Source organism: Equus quagga, chromosome 1, assembly GCF_021613505.1.
Source record: "Equus quagga isolate Etosha38 chromosome 1, UCLA_HA_Equagga_1.0, whole genome shotgun sequence".
NCBI classification, from domain to species: Eukaryota; Metazoa; Chordata; class Mammalia; order Perissodactyla; family Equidae; genus Equus; species Equus quagga.
The window spans coordinates 164,858,397-164,879,746 of record NC_060267.1 but is presented as its reverse complement, the minus strand read 5'-3'; the positions used below and the strand labels follow the sequence as shown (position 1 = coordinate 164,879,746).

Here is a 21,350-nt window from a genome sequence, read left to right as displayed (position 1 = left end):
TGGAATTTAAAAATATGAAAGCAGGTATTAAAAACCCAGTGAAAGAATTGTGAGTTAAATCTCCTAGAAAGCAAAACACTGAGACAGAGAGATGGCAGAAAAGGAGAGAACAGATTGTTAAATTATAGCATCAGTTCAGGAAGTTCAACATTTTAATAATAGGAGTTCCAGAGAGAGAGAGAGAAAATATATGTGGTGTATGAGTATGTGTGTTGTTGTTGGTGGGGAATCATTAAATAATTTGAGTAAATTTCCCCAAACTGAAGGATGTGCATTTTCAAATTCATTGCAGCCTTTATCCAGCCCAACAGATGAAAACATCCTCATCTGAGGCACCTGACCCTGAGTCCAGAGCACTGGGAACGAAAAGAATATCCTGAGACACCCGTTCTCTTATTCCTGGGAGCCGTCCTCCAGCTCCTGGTGGGTAAGAATCATAAAGTTGAAATGGCATTGCTAGTAGATTTGTCACAAGGATTTACGTTCATTTACGTTATGTTTTAGAAAGGAGTTCTGAAGACACTAGAACACTTTTTTTCTTAAGGTAAAAGCAATGTATCCTCATTACAGAAAACATGGAAATTTCAGAAAAGTTTAAAGAAGAAAAAGCTTCAGCTGTAATTGAGCAACCCTGAACGAAACACTGTAACCATTTTGGGTTGGTTCCTTCTTGTGTGGGCTTTTAAAAAATAAATCATCTACCTATCCTTTTGTAATATTTATTACTAAACAGAATTGAAACCATTCTTATAGTTTTATATTCCTGCTTGCATTATATAATGAGCATTTTCTTGTCATTCAAAGTTTTCAAAAACAATAGTTTTAATGACTGCACAGTATTCTAATTTATACTATAATTTATATAACCAATCTCCTACTTTCAGACATTTAAGCTGTTGCTACCTTTTCACTGTTCTAAATAGCAGTGATGAAAATCTTTGTATAAATGCCTCTGATTATTTCCTTAAATTGGATTCCTAAACATGGGATTACTGGATCGAAGATTATGTACAGATTTAAGGAATTTGCTACACGATGTCTGCTTGTGTTCTAGACCAGCATTGTGAAATATGGTAGCCACTAGCCACATGTGGCCTAGTCACATTTAAATTTAAATGAAATTTAAAAATCAGTTCCTCTGTTGCACTGGCCACTAGCCTTAGTCCTCAATAGCCACATGTGGCTAGTGGCTACCATATTGGACACTGCAGATAAGGAATATTCTTTTTCTTTTTTGGAGGAAGATTAGCCCTGAGCTAACATCTGCCACCAATCCTCCTCTTTTTGCTGAGGCAGACCGGCCCTGAGCTAACATCCATGCCCATCTTCTTCTACTTTATATGTGGGACGCCTACTACACCATGTCTGCACCCGGGATCCGAAAGGGCGAACCTTGGGCCGCCAAAGCAGAATGTGTGCACTTAAGCACTGCGCCACCGGGCCGGCCCCGGAACATTTCTATCATTTCAGAAAGTTCTAGTGGACACTGCTGTTTTAAAGAAACCATACTTTTTGTAGCGCTATAATTGCTCTCTCTCCTCCTTTACCAGCATTGAGTATTATCACTTTTTAAGCTTTATCCATTAGATAGGCAAAAAAGGAAGTCTTAATTTAATTTACAATTATTTCTAATTACACTATTTTGCCTGCTTTGTTAGCAGTTACATTTCCTCTGGGAAGTGTCTCATTTTGCTCGTCTTGACATTTTTCGTATGGATCTAGACGTGCTTGGTAAGATGCTCTAAGGAGCTATGCGTCACGTTCTCATCTCCATGACCATGCCCTGGGCCAGAGCATATGACGCCTCTACTGTAAAAATGTGGAAATATTCTTTCCAAATGATGGTGACAGTGGCCACACTCAGGTTTTCTGTAGCCTTTCTTCCTCTTTTTCTTTCCTCTGGTGTTGCATTTGTGTTTGGTTTCCTCGCTATCTCACTTGCTTTAGTGGAGGTATGGCTGGGGCTGTCTCCCTCCCTCTCAGCATGTGCCCACTCTGTCCTCCCTCCCCAACCCTGGACTCCAGCCAGTGTGACCCTACAGTGCCTTGTGCCCACGTGGTACCTATTGAACACTGTCTAATGAAATGCCACACATTTGAGAAGGGCGGCACGAAGTGAAAAAAATTGCTAATTTTATTTTTAATGGAACATTTGGTTTCAAAAGCAGAGCCTATTTCATTTTATATTAAATATTTGCTCCCCTACAGTGAAAATGGTCCTGCAAAACACTCTGTTGGTATACATGAGTTATTTCACAATTTCCCCTTCCTCGGTTGACGACTGTGAAGTAGGGAAGCGAACGCTGTCAAAGATAATGATGAACAATGTGTGTGGCGAACAAGTATGGGCGCTGCAGCCCCTTCTCTGGCTTTGCCTTAATCTCCAGCAAGAGGGAAAAAGAACCCGTGGAACCATTTAGGGATGAGGGACGCCTGGGGCCTTGCAGAGGCCTTCAGAGCCCAACATCTAAAAATGTTTCCCAAATTGAGTTGAAAGCAAACTGTCCTCAGTAGCGAAGTAGACTGAATGCTGGATAAAAGCGCTCTTGCTTTCTAATCCCCATGGCGAGGCCAACACTGATCTTACGAGCTAAAGTTGACCTAGGAAACACAGTTGTAAGCATTTTCCTTTCTCTTCAATGACAATAAAAATGGACACGCTCTAACTGTAATTAAGACGGGAGTAGAGGCTAGTGGGGATCTATCTGGCATCTAGCGCCACCTTGTGTGGCACATCCAAATCCCAGGCCCTTTTCAGGGACCCAAAGATGAAAAATGACAGCATTCTTGAAGAGGAGTTTGCATTTAATAATCATGGGAGTGGTTATTTTCTTGGGAATACAAACTGATAGATAGAAATAATTAGCACTTGACTGGCGCCTTGTAGTGAACAAAGCACTCCCACATGGCTGATCCCATTTAATCCTGGCAGCAGCCCTGAGCTGGCCGTGCTAGAGCTCAGCCTCAGAGATGTGAAGACTGAGGCTTGGAGAAGCTGGCCACTGGCATGGGGCAAGTCCTGGACTTGAACTCAGATGTTTGTACTCCAAATCGCATGACATAATTTTATTAGTATTATTGTATGTAGTGTACACCAAGAACTCCAAAGAAATACAGAGTACTATACAGTATTGTATACACCATATACTGTGTGGCATCATAGATATACTATACTACATACAGTACATACTATATAGTAAATATACCATAGTATATAGTTCTACAGTACTTATGCTATTTTCTATAGTACTGTTAACCAGGACTCATTACCTTTCTGGGCTGTTTTTTGCCTGTGAAGACAAGCCAATATTGGTTGACTCCTTGTAGTCTCTTATTCAATAAATGCTGTTAACAGAGCTTTGCTACTAAACCAGCTGTGGGCTGCTTTCCTGGGTCCCTGGGGACCCAACTGTAGGAGCCCGTGCTGCTCTGCTGTCTTCATCTGGGGTGCAATAACGGAGATGTGCCTAAGGAGAACGAACACCAGGACACCGAGGCAGTGGGACTGAAGCCATGTTCTTATTATACTCAGCCTTCTTAAATTTTTGTTTCTTAATTTCTTTTAATTTTCTTAACCCAATTTGCTGGCTCATAGTTAAAACTCTGAAGGACTGTCACTTCCTTCATTTAACTAGAAGACTATTTTACAACCAATATATCCTAAAGTGGGGTCACTGAGAGGTTACCTTGCTCATCAGAGGTGGGCACGTCATCAGGTCAAGCTTTAAACATTCCAAGTGAAAATTTTTGCAGCCTTTGCTTTATGGGGTAGGAATTCAGAGCCGTGATTGCTCTTGTGGATGGAGACAACGCCAAGGTGTTTTTGGAGGAAACTCTTGGCCTAATTCACAGGTGTCCCCTCAGCCAACTACTGGCAAAGGTAGAGAGGCCTTCTCTTATGGCGAGAGTCCTCGTCAGCCCGTTCAGCCATCTTTAGAGGTCACTCCTGTCTCTCTGGCGCATGGTCTGCCCTGCATCAGCACCCTCCAGGAGGGGCACTTCTCAGTATGGTTATCCCTGCTTTACGAATGAGGACATCTGGGGTTCAAACAGGGTAAGTGATGGGTCACGATTCCAAATGACTTCTGATAACAAAAGCCCACGCTTAGCCTTCTCACCACACTGCTCCCCACTTTCTACTGCAAATATCCTGTTTGTATCCGGCTCAGCCACTAACATCCAAGCAACAGAAGTCAGACCCCATGGAGGAAATAGGCCAAAGGACCTCACCTGTGGAAGAGGCATCAGGCAGCGTTCTGGACTGAAGCTGGGTGTGGCATTCATTAGGTGGAGGGGCTGAGAGGACAGAGCCCTGGACTGGAATTGGGGAGCCTGGGGCTGGTCCTGGCTCTCCCCTAACAAACTGCTCTGGGGCAGGGCTTGACCCTTGCTCTATAAAGCCCGTGAGCCTCCCTAGAGGCCCATCTTCTGTACAAGTTGATTTCAAAAGAACAAAAAACACTGCAAAGGACAAATTCTGTACTATCCCTCATCAGTTTTGCTCTCACCTAGCATAGCCATCCTCCAGCCTTCAAAAGAACGGGAGAGAATATATAAAGCAACAGACCAGCAAGAGCTAGGGCTTCCTCTTGCTTCCCCCATCCCCTAGGCCCCTCCCAAGAAGTCGAGGACAGATGGTAGTTAGGACAGCCAGCAAGCATGGTGTCTGAGCTCCGCTTGCCTGCCCTCTTCACTCCAGGAACCAGCAGGATTTCTTCTTTTTTCTTCTTCTTCTTCTCCCCAAAGGCCCCCAGTACAGTCATAGGTCCTTCTGGTTGTGCTATGTGGGACGCCGCCTCAGCATGGCCCGATGAGCAGTGCCATGTCTGCACTCAGGATCTTAACGGGTGAAAACCTGGGCTGCTGAAGCAGAGGGCACGAATTTAACCGCTCAGCCACGGGGCCAACCCCAAATTTATTCTAACTGTAGAGAACTTCGATGACTATTATCCAGCCCCCTCCCCCTTGGGACCCCCCATCCCACCCTCTTCAGATCTGGTCGGGGTTGAAGGGCACTAGCTTGCTGCAAGGGCAGTTCACTTGTGCTCAAGACAAATGTTCTCATAGACAGCTTCCTGCAAAAAGGGAAACATAAGGGCTTATGGGACTGACCTTTGTTAACAGGCCAAAAGAACTTTGATTTTAATTCACAAAGTCATTATATGGGAATGCTTGCAAAACAGGTCAGCAGACCAATTTAAGGATTTTTCCATATTCCACCCCAACACTAGCTATGTATTTTTGGCCATGCCAGTCATTTACCTCCTAGTCACTGCTTCCTCATTTCCCAACAGGGAATTGGGACAGACCATCCACTGTAGTCCCGGAGAAACTGCATCGGGCAGATGGGGACGAGAGGTGGAGGCCTGCCCCCTCTCCCTTGGGCAGTGTGGTCAGGGACTGGCCCAATTATAGAGGGTCTCAAGAATAAGGCAGGGAGCCACGATGGCTTCTTGAGACATTGTAAAAGGGCTATTTGTGGAACACTCGTCTTAAGAGGTACAAGAAGGAACTGAAGCGGAGCAAAATGGGCGAAAAGAAGTCACTGGAAAAAGGGAAGAGAACAATCCTTCAGGCTAAATATACATATGGATGTGTTATTTCAGTCTATTTGGCCTCATTTTTCTACAGAATTGTCTGATATGCTGCCTGGAGGCGCACTTACAGACTCAGACGAGTAATGACAAGTGCTACAGGGGCCTGGTGCTTTCCTTCACGGAACTTTCCAGTCAGACAACATGGCTAAATCACGATATACCATAAAACTTTCTTCACTCTTCAGGCCTTGCAATTTGCATTTCTATAATACACACACATACACACTTGTTACTTTTTAATACAAAAATTATATATATTTATTTTAAAAAGTTAAAATATAAAAATATACAAAATAGTGGCTTTAAACTTTTTCTTCAAGGAGAGGCACAAACGTCAACCTCGTGAAAGGTCAGGACCTGTGACCCAGGCCCGGGGTCACAGGAGGTGGGTTCTTTGGAGACTTCCGGAATTTGCTCTGAAGGAAGACTCTCGGCACACACAGGCCTTCTTTTTTATTCACTGTCTCACGAAACACATACTCATTCACCACTTCTTCATAACCTGTGTCCATAAAGAGCTGAGCTAGGAATTCTGTAAGACAAGCAGAGCAACAATGCTCACAGCCTTGACACCATGACATTTGCTTTGTGGTGGGAAAGGGGAGGGCTAAGACATTTTTCTTTAATGTAATGAAAACTTCAACGCTAAAATTTAAAGAAGGTTTTATTTTGGAAAGTAACATACTCCTACCTCTCATCGTCTTACATCCAAATAGAAACCTCCAACTAAACAATTTAACCAGAAAAGTTTAAGGACGTTTCGAGTATGTCCACCTTGCCCTGTTACAAGTCCCCAAATACAAAAGTCTGAGTAAAAAGAAACAAAATTCCAGACTGGCTATATTCATACAAAGTCTACAGGCGTTCAATCTGTTTACATCAAACACCTCATCTATCTTAATGTGAAGGAGGAAAATCTGTGACCAGAGTGGGAAAAAAAATCACCTGATGGAGATACACTCTAAGGAAAACCCAACCCAAGTAATACATCACCACACGTTAAATGAAACGAACAGAATAAATGGTTAGGTAACAAAAATGCAGACTCCTACTAAGAGCACTACTCCAAAGAACGTGCTCCAAAGCACCTTGCAGATACTAGTGCATCTTCTCAATTATTTACAATTGGCTTAAGCAGATTTCATCAATCAGAAACACTAAAACAAATATTTGATTTTCACCTGACATTTTTATGACTTTGCAGTTTTAATGGTAATTATGCATTTTTAGTTTCATTTTAGAATCCAAAAGCATATTTCTTTTCAAGAAATACAAACGTTTGTAAAAAATAGAGCTTAAGAAGGTAATTATCTTATGGTCCATATTGTTAGGTAGGCTTAAAACTCATGTTCAAAATACCTAAAAGACTGAATAATGTTCAGCTTTTGGATGTTTTCCTTATTAAAAATGACTTTTTAAAGATCCCTCTACAGCAAATTGGTGTATTTACAAACTGATCCAATCAATTTTCTAGAGAAAGGTTTCCTGCCTTTGTGGCCCGGGAAAGTCACCTCAAGGCATTCTACCATCTTGTCTTGCTTTAGTTTTGGAAGATTCTGAGTTGCCCTCCCCCTTTTCCAGCATAGTTTCCGTAGGGCATCCATGTGACATTCAGAGCCTGTCCATTAACCAGGGTCATTAAGTAGACGTTGTCCCCCGAGGAGGCTTGTGAGCTCACCATGGCCAGGGGCTATGTCTACACTGTCTCAGGTGCCAGCTAAGTGGCGTGCCTCGGGAAGCCTGTTCCAGGCTCTTGTGCACGTGTGCTAAACGGAGCGCTTCTATCCCCTACCCCCAACCAGCATTACAATGATAATGCAATCAAGTAAACAGAAATAGAGACTAGATTCCAGTAATCTTACCATCAGTAAAAAAATACGATCTGGTTCCATCTTGTCTAACGTAGAAGTTTTCTCCAAGTTTGCTGCCAGCTTTAAACCTAAGCATGGCATGATCATATAGCCCATAGTCACGAAACAAGACACTTTTGCCTGGTTTTAACACCTACGAAACAAAAGCAAGCTGCACTTAACTCTGGGGAATCCGGTCAAACAAAGCTTACCATAAAATCAAATCTGACAATTTAGGGATTAAAATAACTTCCATTTGTGATAATTATGAAAGGGGCCAGAGTGAAATACCCATAATATGAAGGAAAAAGGGGCTGCTCATCAAAGGGCCTTGGCAGGGCCCTACTCATTGGAGGGATACTTTTTGAGCACTTATAAGAGCACTCTGGAAGGTCCAGTGTCACACAATCTAAATGTTACAGACATGAAATGAAACAGGCTTATGCTCATTACAGCACATCCTCCCAACATTTTATGAGCCATCTCCTAGTATGTGACTCTGTAGTCAGACTCTAAAAAAATATGATGTCATTTTGGCTTCTTCCTGATTCCCGGTGGCTTTCCTCAATCTGAGTGTCAGCTCTGGTTTCGCTGTGCTACAGTTATGTATAGCTTGCCCACCATGGCCACAACTGATATATGCCTAGCACTCTACAGCTTACCAGACATTTTCTCAGTGGATCTTCAATTCTGGGAGGAAGGAAGGAGTGTGACTGTTATGCTCATGTGAGATGAGGAAACTGACTCTTGAAGAGGTAAGTGATTTGCCCAGATCACACATCAGCTACTAAGTAGGGGAGCTGGGACTCACACTTAGGTTAAAAGGCATCATACCTGTAGAATCAGAGACAATTCTTAGCCCTGGGGGTGGGGGAGTGGGCATTCCAATTCCATTCACACTGCTGCCAAGAGGAGAGCAGCTCTGAGGGAGGGATCAGTGAGCACTCTTCCCACAGTGTGCTGCACTCCTTGACAGGAATGGACGGATCCCCAGGTGAGCGCAAAAGTGTAGGAAGGGGATTCGTGTCAGGCCCGGGCGGGAGGGCCTCGACAAAGCCTTTCAGAGACAGGGACACAGAGTGGACGTCTCAAAACTTGGCAGGCAAGACCGTAGGGTGTGGGTATAACTGTTCCCATCTTACAAAGCCAACAGTGCTATGCTTTTCAGAATGAAAAGAAAGCACGGTGCACTGTGACACTTGCTTTCTATGTGAAAATCCTTTCAAACTTGTAACACTACCAAATAAGAGTGGACTTCAAAGGGGGCACTAATTTTACTAAATCTTATTCTGATCTCTCACCTCAAGATGATTTTTAAAAATATGACATATACTGTCTATTATAATAGATTTTTGATGTAGTTTGATGTATTTCTTCTCCCTGAATGAACAACTGTCCATAATACTTTTAAGTGTGCTAGCAGATTTTATTTAGTAAATTTTTATCAATGCTAGCATGGATTTTTGTTTTTAGTATGCATTTTAAATACTGTCAGTAAAAAGCCTCTTGGATAAAATCATTTTTACCTTGGTCAGAAATACTGTTTTAAAATGTGAATAATTGAGAAGAGAAAATTCTGAAAATTTTAGTTCATATGAGATGACTTATTCTTCATTTCAGAAGGAAGGAAAGGCTGCACGGACAGTGGAAAGAACACTCACTCGGGAATTTGGGAATCTTGATTCATATCCTAGTTCTTCCATTAACTAGTTGAAGGACCTTGAGCAAGTGATTTCATCCCTCTGAATGCGCTTTCTGAATGCGTGTAAAAAGTAATTACGATACTAATGCCTCCTTTGATCACAGCGCTGTGTAGTTAAGCAGACATTTCTGAATGTTATGTTCTGTCATTCTCCCAACAACTCCAAGAAGTGAGTGGGTTAGGTCCCTTATACCCACTTTGTGGTAAGTAAGGCTCAGAGTAAAAGCGACTCGCCTGAGGTTTCAAGGCAAGTTGGTGGCATAGGGTAGACCAAAATCCAGGTTTTCTGATGACAAATTGGTTTCTCTTTACTTCACCATTCTATTCCAAAAATGAGGGAATTCAATTTTAAAGTTGCCTTTGAGTTTAAAATTATGTAGTTTTCCATTTCTCTGGTGTCGCCATCCCGGAGTAACCAGATGTCCCTTACAACCGCGTCTTACTGTGCTTGCTCATGCAAGGCTGCAGAGCTGCCCAAAGGGTGTCTCATTGTCAGAGGCTGAGAGATTGCTTCACTTTCTGGTAACTTCCTGATGAAGCACACGATTTCAAATTAACGAACCAGTCACCACGCATGATGGCAGAGAAAACATAATCACACTGCTGCTGTAAACTCATTCCAGATCAGCTGAGAAAAGATTTCCATTGAGGGGTAAAAAGAGGAGGACAGCTGAAATGGAATTTGTTACTACAGAAGGGTTACAGCAGGGGCCAGATGTGCATTGGCACAGCTCAAGTCAAATTTTTTTTTTAACATAACATTTTATACCTACTAAAATAAAGATAACTTATTGTACCTTTCCTTTAAATCAAAAATATGCATATCCTCATCAATACTTGCCTTCTTTTCCTTTTTTTCTTCTTCTCCTCCTCTCTAAAGCCCCCCAGTACATAGTTGTATATTCTAGTTGTAGGATGGCTTCTTAATTTTGTTAATCTAATGATGTCTCATTACGGTTTTATTTTACATTGCCTGGGTTATTGAGGCTATCTTTCTATATGTTAACTCACCATTTGTGTGTTCTCGTCTATAAAATAACTACTCGTGCCTGCCCATTTTGTCTATCTTTCTTACTGATATCCAGGAAGTCCTTATATATGCTGGATACTAATCTTCTGTCGGTGGTATAGATTTTAAATTACTTTTCTCAATTTGTCTTTTGTTTTAGGAAGATTAGCCCTGAGCTAATATCTGCCACCAATCCTCCTCTTTTTGCTGAGGAAGACTGGCCCTGAGCTAACATCTGTGACCATCTTCCTCTACTTTATATGTGGGACGCCTGACACAGCATGGCTTGACAAGCTGTGCCATGTCTGCACCCGGAATCCAAACCGGCGAACCCTGGGCCACTGAAGCAGAATGTGCGAACTTAACTGCTGTGCCACCGGGCCAGCCCCTCAATTTGTCTTTTTTTAATTTCTTTGCATTACATTGTCTTTTGAAGAACAGAAATTCTTAATTTTATTATAATCATCTTTATAGCTTAGAATGCTTTGAGTCATCTTTGAGAAAATTTTCCCCACTCTGAGGTCATAAAGATTTTCTTCTATATTTTTTTCTGAAAGGCTTAAACTTTTGCCTTTTCCATTTAAGTCTTTAATTCACCTGAGAAGGATTTTTGTACACGATGTGAAGTAGGAATACAATTTCATTTTTTCCCATGTGGACCACCAATGGTCCCAGCATGATTTATTGAGCAGTCGTCCTTTTCCCAGTGATCTTCCATGTCACCTCTATCATATATCAAATTTCCATATATGCATGGATTTATTTTTAAGCTATCACAATCCATTTGTCAATTTGTCTGTCTCTCTGCCAATACCATTCTCTCTTAATGTAGCTGCAACAAGCCTTTTATATCTGGCTGGGTATAAATCTCCCTATCTCATTCTTCTTCAGGAGTGTTTTGACCCTTTGTTCTTTCATGTAAATTTAGAATCAGCTTGTCATTTCCTCAAAAAACCTACCAAAAAACTCAAAAACAATCAAACAAAAAAGTAAAATAAAATATATAATATCAAGTGGAAAAGTAAGGTTGCACACCGCATGTTACTTTTTTTTAAGTGTACAGTTCTGTGGCATTGAGTGCATTCATCTTATTTTTATACTTTCGTAATTCTTTCAATATTTTCTAACTAGACAATTATATTATCTACAAATAATGAGTTTTGTTTCTTTCTCATCCTTAAATCTTTTCCATTTCGTGTCTTTTTGAGCTGACTAGGAGCTCCAGTACAGTGTTGAACAGAAGTATTGACAGTGGGCACTTGCATGCCCATAAAGCTCCAGATATGCCTTATTCTGTCCCCATCTACTCCTCTCTAATTCCTGAGACCCTTCAGAGTGAAATCACTGAATCCACAACCTCTTCTGAATGTTCCCTTCACTTCACATTTTTTGTGCTAATTTCAAGTCGTGGCTGTGTTTTCTCCCACTGCCCTTGTACCACTGGGCTTGGAGATGGTGCAGTATCCCCTGCTCCTCACTGCACACTCTCCTTTCTCCTCCCTAAACCCCCCAGCTCTGAATCTCTTGTCATCAGATTCTATCATCCACTCTCCCTTATTGTCACTGTCATCTATTTGTTCCAGGATCATTTCTCTCCATTTCATGATGAATCTATCTTCTGGTTTATTCTCTTATTCTCAATACTACTCCATTCTTAATTCTGCTCAACTTCAACATATATGTGGATTATCCTTCCAAATACGCTTGGCCTTTTACTGATTTGAGCTTCTCTCTTCTAAAGATCTTATCCGCACCCTACCTAAACCACTTACTCTCCTGGTAATGTCCCAAGGCCTTGTCAACACTAAAAAGTATTACCCCTCCACACTCTCAGTGTCAGACAAGTCACTCTCTGACCACCCCTCCTATCTTTTCAGCTCTTTCTCTAGCTCCTCATCTTTAATAATCATTTGCCCTTACCTGGACCTTCAGATCAGGTGATCCTACCATCTTTTCCTTGATGCCCTCTCTTCCCTCTTTACCCAGCTTAAGTTCCAGGCCCATTTGTGGCTATACGCTGGGTTCTCATCTGCTCAGATAACAGGGTCAGGGAAAGGGGAGGTAAGGAGAAGAAGTCTTACAAAAATCTCACAAGCAGAAGGCTAAAATCAGCATAGCAATATTTAAATTAAAAAACAGTATTGTTTTAAGTGAGAATAATTATTCCCTAACAGGTTTCCAGTGTCTTGAAATTTCTACCTCACTACTCTTTTAAAACAATTAAACCAGGCTTAAATTTTAAGGTATAGTTCTAAATACACAGAAGCTCTCTTACGTAACATTTACTTTTTCAACTTGCTGAATGCTCCCCTCTCCCTTGTAAAGCAGACGGACTGAGGCCCACGACTCACCGAACAGGTGAGGCTTACAGGCTCTCCAGAGCATTCATCCCTGCACTTTAGTGCCCCCAGACGGGCTGCATGCTCACCACTGGTCACTGGGATTTGTTCCCAAACTTGCTTGTACTAGTTGTACTTAGGTTTATAATTATACACTTGAGAATATATGAATATGAATGCAATGTGAATAGAAAGCATTTTTCTTTTCTTTTCTTTTTTTTTTTAAAGGAAGATTAGCCCTGAGCTAACTACTGCCAATCCTCCTCTTTTTGCTGAGGAAGACTGGCCCTGAGCTAACATCCATGCCCATCTTCCTCTACTTTATACGTGGGACACCTACTACAGCATGGCTTTTGCCAAGCGGTGCCTTGTCCGCACCTGGGATCTGAACTGGTGAACGCCGGGCCGCCAAGAAGCAAACTTAACCGCTGCACCAACGGGCCGGGCCCCTCATTTTTATTTTCTACGAAAAGTAAGTCGAACACTTCAGAAAGACTTGGTAAAGACGCACTGAGTAAACTGCTATTTAATTCGGTGTCAAAGTTTGTGTAAAAATATAAAGGAATTTGCTCTCGGATTTCTTCCCAATTGTTTTTAAGTTCTTGCTCCACTTTTAAAGAAACCAAAACTCTGTGTGTGCTTCATCTAAGAAAGATGATAAATGGCCCCATTCTCAAAGACAGGGCCTTGGCCCTACATCAAAAGAGTAATGAATGAATATTAATGTATTTTAAGGTATAACAAAATGTTTAAAGTAAGAATGTGCTACAGTTTGCAATTTCTTGCTTTAGGTGTTTTTTAAATTAATCGACCCTGTTACAACTGTCTGTCTAGATAAGAGGGCTTCTACTGCAGCTACCACGCACCCCAGACACGATCTCACTTGCATCTCACAACAACTCTGTGAGACACACACCCATTTTACAGACAAGGAAGCAGGCTTGGGGAGGAAAGATGAGGTGGCTTGTCTCGAGTCACATGCCTTATGAGTGAAGCTTTACTTCCTGAGTGCTACAGCAGCCTCCTGGTGGCCAAGGCAGTTTGTGTCCTCCCCAGTCTAACAACAATGAGGGCAATAACAACAACAACGGCTGGCTTTTAAAGGGCACTTACCATGTTCCAGGCATTGTGCTAATAAGTACTTTATACATATCTCATATAATCTCCCCCAAATCCTAGGATCTAGGAAGTATTATCTCAACAATCTACAGCTAATGACTGAGGCTCAGAGAGGCAGAGGAATTTGCCTAAGCAGGGAAGCCAGGTTTTGACTCTAGGCACTCTGACTGTAGACTGTGTACTCTTGACCACGGAACCATACTTCCTCTCATTGTACAGCAGGACTGCACAGACCCCAGGTCACTGCAGCTCCAAGGCTGGCCAAGCTCTGCAGAGCGCAAAGGGCTCAGACAAATCAGAGTTCAGGGTAGCTGATTCAGGCAGGAGAGCCCCTTTCCATACACTGACCACCCAGCCTACCTAGTGAGAGCAGGGAGACTGAATCTAGACAGCACAGGAGCCTCAGAGGCAAGGGAGCAAAAAGGTCAGGACGTCCAACCTTCAAGTGCAGGCTCCAACCACTAACCTTGTAGATGTTTTGTAAGACAAGGCGCATCTTATCAGGGTGAACAGCAGAGAGCACAAATATCAACATGACAACATCCACAGACTCTGGGGGCACATGTTCCAGAAGGTCATCTTTAGTTAGATCACATTGAAATACCTTGCATCTTTCAGTGTCATATAAAGGATTTTGCTAGAAGGGAAAAACAAAACAGAATTTTGACACAACATCCATGTTGATACATACAGAAAAGTACAGCATCAAAAGGAGATCCTAGGGGTCAGCCCTGTGGCTGAGTGGTTAAAGTTCAGCATGCTCCACTTTGGTGGCCTGGGGTTCACAGGTTTGGATCCTGGGCGCGGACCTACTCCACTCATCAGCCATGCCATGGAGGCATCCCACATACAAACTAGAGGAAGACTGGCACAGATGTTAGCTCAGGGCGAATCTTCCTCACAAGAAAAAAAAAAAAAAGGACATCCTATTTCCACTTGTGTACTTCTGCAGAGAAATCCACGATCACTTTTTTTTTTTGAGGAAGATTCGCCCTGAACTAAACATCTACCGCCAATCCTTCTCTTTTAGCTGGGGAAGATTGGCCCTGAGCCAACATCTGTTCCCATTTTCCTTTATTTTTTATATGTGGGACGCCTGCCACTGCATGGTTTGATAAGTGGCGCGTAGGTCCGTGCCCGGGATCCCAACCGGCAAGCCCTGGGCTGCCAAAGCACAGCATGTGAACTTAACTGCTATGCCAACAGGCCAGCCCTCAACAATCACATTTTTACTGGGTAAAACAGAGTAATGAATCATTTGCATACTAAAGCATGTAATATTCAACATTGCTACATGGGTAAGATTTCATTTTAACAAATCATGTGCAACTGAGGAGAGAACACAGTTATTACATATTCAAAACTGAGCCTTTTAGAAGCGTATATTTCCAGAGGGATGATAATCCAAAACTGGCCTCTGCTTCCTTAATCCTCCTTTGAATCATCCATTACAAGCCTAAATCCTATGGGAAGTCCTTCCAACTCCTCTAAGATGCTCCCACAGTTATTCCAGGTAGATTTTCCCTTGATGCAGCATATACCTAACTTTTACTACAAGTGTGTTCCTGGTACATTTTGGTTGGTGGGTTTCGACACATATATAAGAGCATTATGAAGAAAAATATTAAACTCTCCATTAATGTAAATAAGGACTTGAATAAATAGAGACATATAAAGTTAGAGGATGGGAAGATTCAATATTGAAAAGATGTCAATTCTACCTATCGTTCCACTTATAAATCCAACGCAATCTCAATAATCCTAACAGATTTCTAGGAACTTAACAAAGCGAATCTAATTTATCTGGAAGTGAAAATCTTTAGAAATAGCCACGTCAATTTTTAAAATGAAGAACAATGAAGGAGGAGGTACGCTACTAGACGTGAAAACACACTACAGAATGCAGTACTACAGCAATGTGGTCTGAGAATGGGGACAAATAGATCACTGAGACAGAATGGAGTCCCCCAAACACACCCATGAATATAGAGGAATTTAGTATTGTATATGACAAATGACAGGTGACAAAGATGACAATTAGATTAAAAAAGCGAGATAATAAAGGTGACAATTATCAGGGAGGAAAAATGAATTTCTCATTCAATTTATAGTGTTCGAACAACTAGCTATCCAGATGAAAGGACAACTGGCCACGCAGACGAATGAAAAGACTGCCAGTTTCAGCTCAGAGATGTACAGAGGTGGAAAAAATGTAGCTCCCATCCTTATAACAAGAAAAAAGCTCGACAGCAAAGCAATGACTTTTTTGTGAACTCGTCAAAGAATAGAGATCAAAGAACAACCAGCCATCCCAAAATCTGGAGAGAAACAGGTGTCTTCAGGGAGAGACAGGATGCAAGCATTTACTTACAGGAGACAGAAGCTTCCAGGTTGGAAAGATAAAACTAGATATGTGAGAAATCCCTGGAAACTGAGTGTGGATGTTACAGTGTGAAGCTCCTGGGGGCTGAAGTCATAGAGATGTTTCCACCCATTTGCAGGTGTTTTCACCAGGCTCTCACAGAGAGGATGCTGCTCTTTCTGATGTTGGCCTTTCTCATCTCTTTTAAGGAAGAAAAGGTTTAATCCAAAGGGGAAAGGTCATTTGAGGTCTTGAGCCTTAGGGCACTGGTAGAATGCCGGTGCTGCTGGGTGAAGGGAACTCCTCTGCTCAGATCTAGTCTGAATCTGCAGGGAGAATGGCCTCAAGACCACAGAGGAGGACACTGGTGGAGACCTCCTACAGCTGGGGGAGGGACAGAAGAGAAAAGCTCTATTCCTGGAGAGGCAGAAACACTTGTGAAAGCCACACCCGAGACACAAGTCCACTATACAATTCAAAAACTGAGAATCAGAATATTAGAGAACACCTCCCTCTCCCACACCCTACCAACAAGTCTCTAGTAATAGTAACAGTGGATTGCAGCTGAGAGAGCTGCAAGAGACAGACTCCACGTGGAACAGCACAAAGGGAAGACTGAAAGTCAAGAGGAGAGACAGAAACCAAGTCACTAGAGTTTGAAGTCTCTGGTGCCCATAGCAACAACAAACCTCATAGGTAACTATAGCAACAAGAGACTTCAAACACAGCCCAACTCCTGACTAGATTATTACAAATCCTCATTACCTCAGTATCCACAGCCATACATAACATATCTGGCTTTCAACAAAAAAGTACAAGACACAGCAAAAGGCGAGGAAAAACAGTCTGAAGAGACAAAGCAATCATCAGAACCAGTGTCAAATATGGCACAATTGTTAGAACTACAAGTTTGGGCATTTAAAATAACTATGATTAATACGTTAAAGGCTCTAATAAAAAAGGTAGACAACATGCAAGATCACACAGGTGATTTCCGAAGAGAGATAAAAACTACAGAAAGAATCAACTGGAAATGCTAAAAACCAAAAACATCGTAACAGAAATAAACAATGCTTTTGACAGGCTTATCAATAGCAAAACCTAGTGTCTGAGAAGGAATCAGTGAACTTGATGTTAGGACAACAGAAATTATACCAACTGAAAATGCAAAGAGAAAAAAAGTTAAAAACAAAAAGATCCAGCATCCAAGAGTTACGGGACAATGGCAAACGGTGTAACATACACATAATCGGAATCCCAGAAGAAGAAGAACAAGAGTTGAAGAAATATTTGAAGAAATAATGACCAAAACTTTTCCAGATTAATTTTAAAAAATAACCAAAATTATAAAAAGAGTATATAGGTGATTACTGAGCTCCTAAATGAGACATAGAACCTCAGCATCTCAAAAGGAAAAGACAAATAAATTTGATGTAATTTAAATCCTGTCATAAAACACCACCATAAAACAGCACTGAATAAACTGGAAGAAATGCTTGCAACAAAAATAACAGAATACCCAGAATATATCCTAAAAATAAGAAAAAAATTGACAGAAAAATGGGCAGAGGTTATGAACAGATGAATCTGAAAATAACAGAAGTTCCATGTAAGTGAGGACTTTCGTCTGTTTTGTTCACTACTTAATCCCAGAACTTAGAACGGTGAAGGCACACATTAGGCTCTCAATAAATATACGTGGAATAAAGGAACTCACAAGTAGAAGAAAAACTAATGCTTATTCACATATTACTAAGTTTTCAACCTCACTGGTTACAAGGAATAAACAAATTAAAATATGGAGACATTATTTTTTGCCCATAAGATTGGGAGATATAAAAAAGACTGATATCAAAAATGTTCAGGACATAGAAAAAAGACATCTTTATATTATTGATGAAATTATAAATTGGTATAATTTTCTGGAAGGAAACTTGGCATTATCTATTAAAATTTAAATGTATATGCTCTTTCTCCAAAGAATTCTACTTCTCCCATTATTTGCCATAGAGAAATGGGCACACGTGTTTTGGGGAGCAGGTGTATAATGCTGATTACACTGACCCTAACTGTAAGGGCAAAAAATTAGAAATGATATAAACAAATATTAACAGGGTAACTGTTAAAAGTATGGTATATCCATTCTATGGTGTACCACAACAAGTAAATAAAATGTGGCAGACTCACATGTACTAAGATGGAAAAACTCTGTAAGATATAAGGTAAAGAAAGTAAGTTATAGTACAATGTGACACCACTATTAAAAAAAAAGTCTAAGGATGCTAAAACTGTGAAAGGTTGATGGAAAACTAGATACATGCATGTTGCCAAAGTATCCCCCATATATTTGTTACAATGGGAAAATATTTGTACAACGAAGGAATTAGGTCGTTACTACTTTAACTCAATGATTAAAATTAGTAACTCTCATAGTAAGATTACCAGACAGGATGCAATATGAAAGATACATCACTTATTAAAGTATTTTTGCCAAAAGGATTTCACCTGATTTAAATCTAACTTCTAGTTTTCAGGAAGTACAGGGGATAGAGGAACAAGTTAAACAATGATACAGAGAAACAATCAGACCAAATTGGAATATGGGACCTCATGATAGAAGATGGCTTCTTCAAAAACTCAAGGTCAGTGGGGAAACAGGTCAAGGGGTAGGGCAGGAATGTTTTAGGCTAAAGAGATTTAAGGTACGTAATGAAGTGTAAGATGTAGTCCTTGATTAAATACTATAAAAAACTCCTGGGACTATTCTGGGAAATCAGAATCAGGACCGGGTGTTAATCACATTAGGGGATTAGAGTTATTTTTGTTAGATATGATAACTGTATTTGGTCATCTGGAAAAACTTTTTATTTTTTGAAAACATACACAGACATAGTTAGGAGTGAAGTGTCTTGATATCTGTAATTTACTTTAAAACAGTTCAGCAAATAAAAAAAGTCTATAAAGCAAAAGTGGCAAAATGCTGGCAATCATTAAATCTGGGTATAAGTATATGGGTGGTGTTATAGTATTTCTTTCTACTTTTCTGAATAAAGCTGTGCTTCTATGTGTACTATGTGTACGTAAACAGGAAAACTATATTCGTGGTGATCACAGCTGGTTAGCTTCAGGGAGAGGAGTGGAATGGGGCAAATGGGTAAAGAGGGCAGGTCAAACAAGTCCAAGAAAACAGAAAGGTAACAGAATACATGGATGGTGCACCAACCTTGACATACTCAACTGCCCTTGGAGAAAAATCACAGGCATAGGCAAAGATATTCGGATCTTCTTCTAAAAGTGGAAATAAACAGTTCCCAACCCCGCAGCCAGCTTCAAGCATAGTCAGATTTTGATCTTCAAACTGAGGAAAGAGAACCCAAAGTTACCGTACACTGCATTTGCATCATGAAGAAACAAAGCAAACTAAAAGGTCCACAAGAGAGGCAAGGTCTCTGTCCCCATGGAGCAGAGAATATACAAGTGAACGAATAACCAAAAGTTAACACTGATATTTCACGTGTTGTCCGACATCGGGCAGTCTGGTGTGGAGAAAACACAGCATCATGGCTAACAGAAGAGGCTCTCGGGCAAAACTGCCTTCACTCAAATCCGGACTCCTCCCCTCGCACCCGGGCTCTAGACTTGGACAAATCACTTAAACAGCTTCATGCCTCAATTTCATCTGCAAGTAGGGACAACAGCAATGCCTACGTCACAGTGTTATTAGAAGGCTTAAAATTACAGAACACATGTAAAGTTCTCGAAAAGGGCCATGGTAAAGTGTTCATCATCATTATTACTATCAATGTGAATCTGTCACTGAAGTCACTCAGCATGAATTTAACATTTACAACTTTCAGACTCGATTCTAAAGAAACAGAAAATGCCCACTAAAGTTCTTCTCCGATGTATTATACAACTCATGAACTGCTAAAGCTACTTGAGACCACACAGCATATTTCCCTCTAAGGTACAAAGCATTTTGACAGGCTTCATAAATGTTCCTCATAGGAATGCAATAAAGCACCCCGCTTCTACACATTTTAAATGAAGAACAGCTCCAATGAGGTGTAACGTTAGCTCACCTCTCTACATGCTCTGAGCTCCTCAAACTCTCTGGTGGTCCAGTGTCTATCCTTGAAGAAATTAGTACTATTTCTTTTGTAAAAAAGGTCCCAGTTCTTCTGAGCCTCTTTTTCCAGTTTTTGCTGTTTAAAATCAGACACTAAAGCTTGGTCTCTTTTCAGTTTCTCCTCTTCTTCAGAGCTGAGGATCCTAGCCTGCGGCCCTTTCCTTTGCAAAGAAGCCATCTCCTAAGTCGATGGTAATACATTAACACTGCCAAAGATTCTCCATCCCGGAATAACCAGAGGAATTCAAGTTGATAATGCAGACAGACAGGGTTCTCTCAGATGCGCTTCCTCAGGTTGGGTTCACGCCTCAGGCAGCATCGGCTGCTTCCAGGAAAAAGAGATTCTGGTTAGTGGTTCTGGAACAGTTCTTTAAGATGCTGAGTTGGTGGTTCTAGAACAGATCTTTCACCAAACAGTTCAATTCACCAAACATTCACTAGATGCTGACTCTACACAAAACCCTGCGCGCTATACAAGGAGAGGTCACAAAGAGGACCGAGACGCAGCCCCTACTTTCAGGTTTCCATTCAGTGCCCAAACTCTCATGCACCTAACTCTAATTCAAACCAGCTTGACTCAACTATTAAAAGAAACCGGTTTCACTCAGAAAAAGGTCACTCCCAAAGAACTGACTGAGAAACCTTGGGGAAGAAAAATACTCATCCATTTTCGGTGCCAGGGAAAGGGGTGACTTAAAAACAACCACAAGGGCTGCCTGAACTGGAAGCGGGTGGTCAACCGCCAGACTGAAGTGGGTCATCGCTGCCTAAGGATGGGAGACTCCGTTTTTTCGGGGAAGACGGAGCGACCCCGGGCACGCTCAGGATCTTATGTGTGATCGCACGCACAGGAGCTGCCTGGCGAACCAGAGGGGGAGTCGCTTTCCAGAGAATGAGGCCCTCACACCGCCACGACGGCGCGAAGGGGAAAAGAGACCCAGCGTCGCGTGGCGTAGGGTCCCAAGGACCCACCGTCTCGGGACCCTCGGGATAAGCTAGGGCCCCGGGCCGCGGGGGACTGTGGAGGGCCGGCCGGCCTGGCTCCAGCCCCACGTTAGTCTGGTCCGCCGCGCTCTGGGCTCACCGTCATCACTTCCTAGCTTCAGCTCGAGGGCGAGGGCCGCGCGCACTCGGCCTCAGCCAGGCCCCGGCCACGGAAGCAGGACCGGGCAGCCGCCGCGAGGGCACCCCGAGCCAGGACAGGCCAGCGTCGTGACCCCAGCGCCGAGATGCTCCGGCCCAG

At 41.9% G+C, this 21,350-nt stretch overlaps 1 protein-coding gene across 4 annotated transcripts; it reads right to left on the bottom strand.

Annotated features, from left to right (window-relative positions):
• Positions 1-5,884: 5,884 nt before the first annotated feature.
• On the bottom strand, positions 5,885-21,350 carry METTL6 (methyltransferase 6, methylcytidine). Of its 4 annotated transcripts, none has more exons than XM_046660174.1 (6): positions 21,192-21,350; positions 20,061-20,432; positions 19,202-19,336; positions 14,083-14,253; positions 7,460-7,601; positions 5,885-6,129 (listed from the first exon to the last, which is right to left on the bottom strand). In XM_046660174.1, the coding sequence occupies exons 2-6, from the start codon at positions 20,283-20,285 to the stop codon at positions 5,948-5,950; spliced, it is 855 nt and encodes a 284-aa protein (XP_046516130.1). In that variant the 5' UTR covers positions 20,286-20,432; positions 21,192-21,350; the 3' UTR covers positions 5,885-5,947. The 4 variants fall into 4 exon arrangements, with proteins under 4 accessions (XP_046516130.1, XP_046516120.1, XP_046516138.1 ...); XM_046660164.1 differs by having other exon boundaries at positions 20,061-20,429; XM_046660182.1 differs by having other exon boundaries at positions 5,885-6,099; positions 20,061-20,429.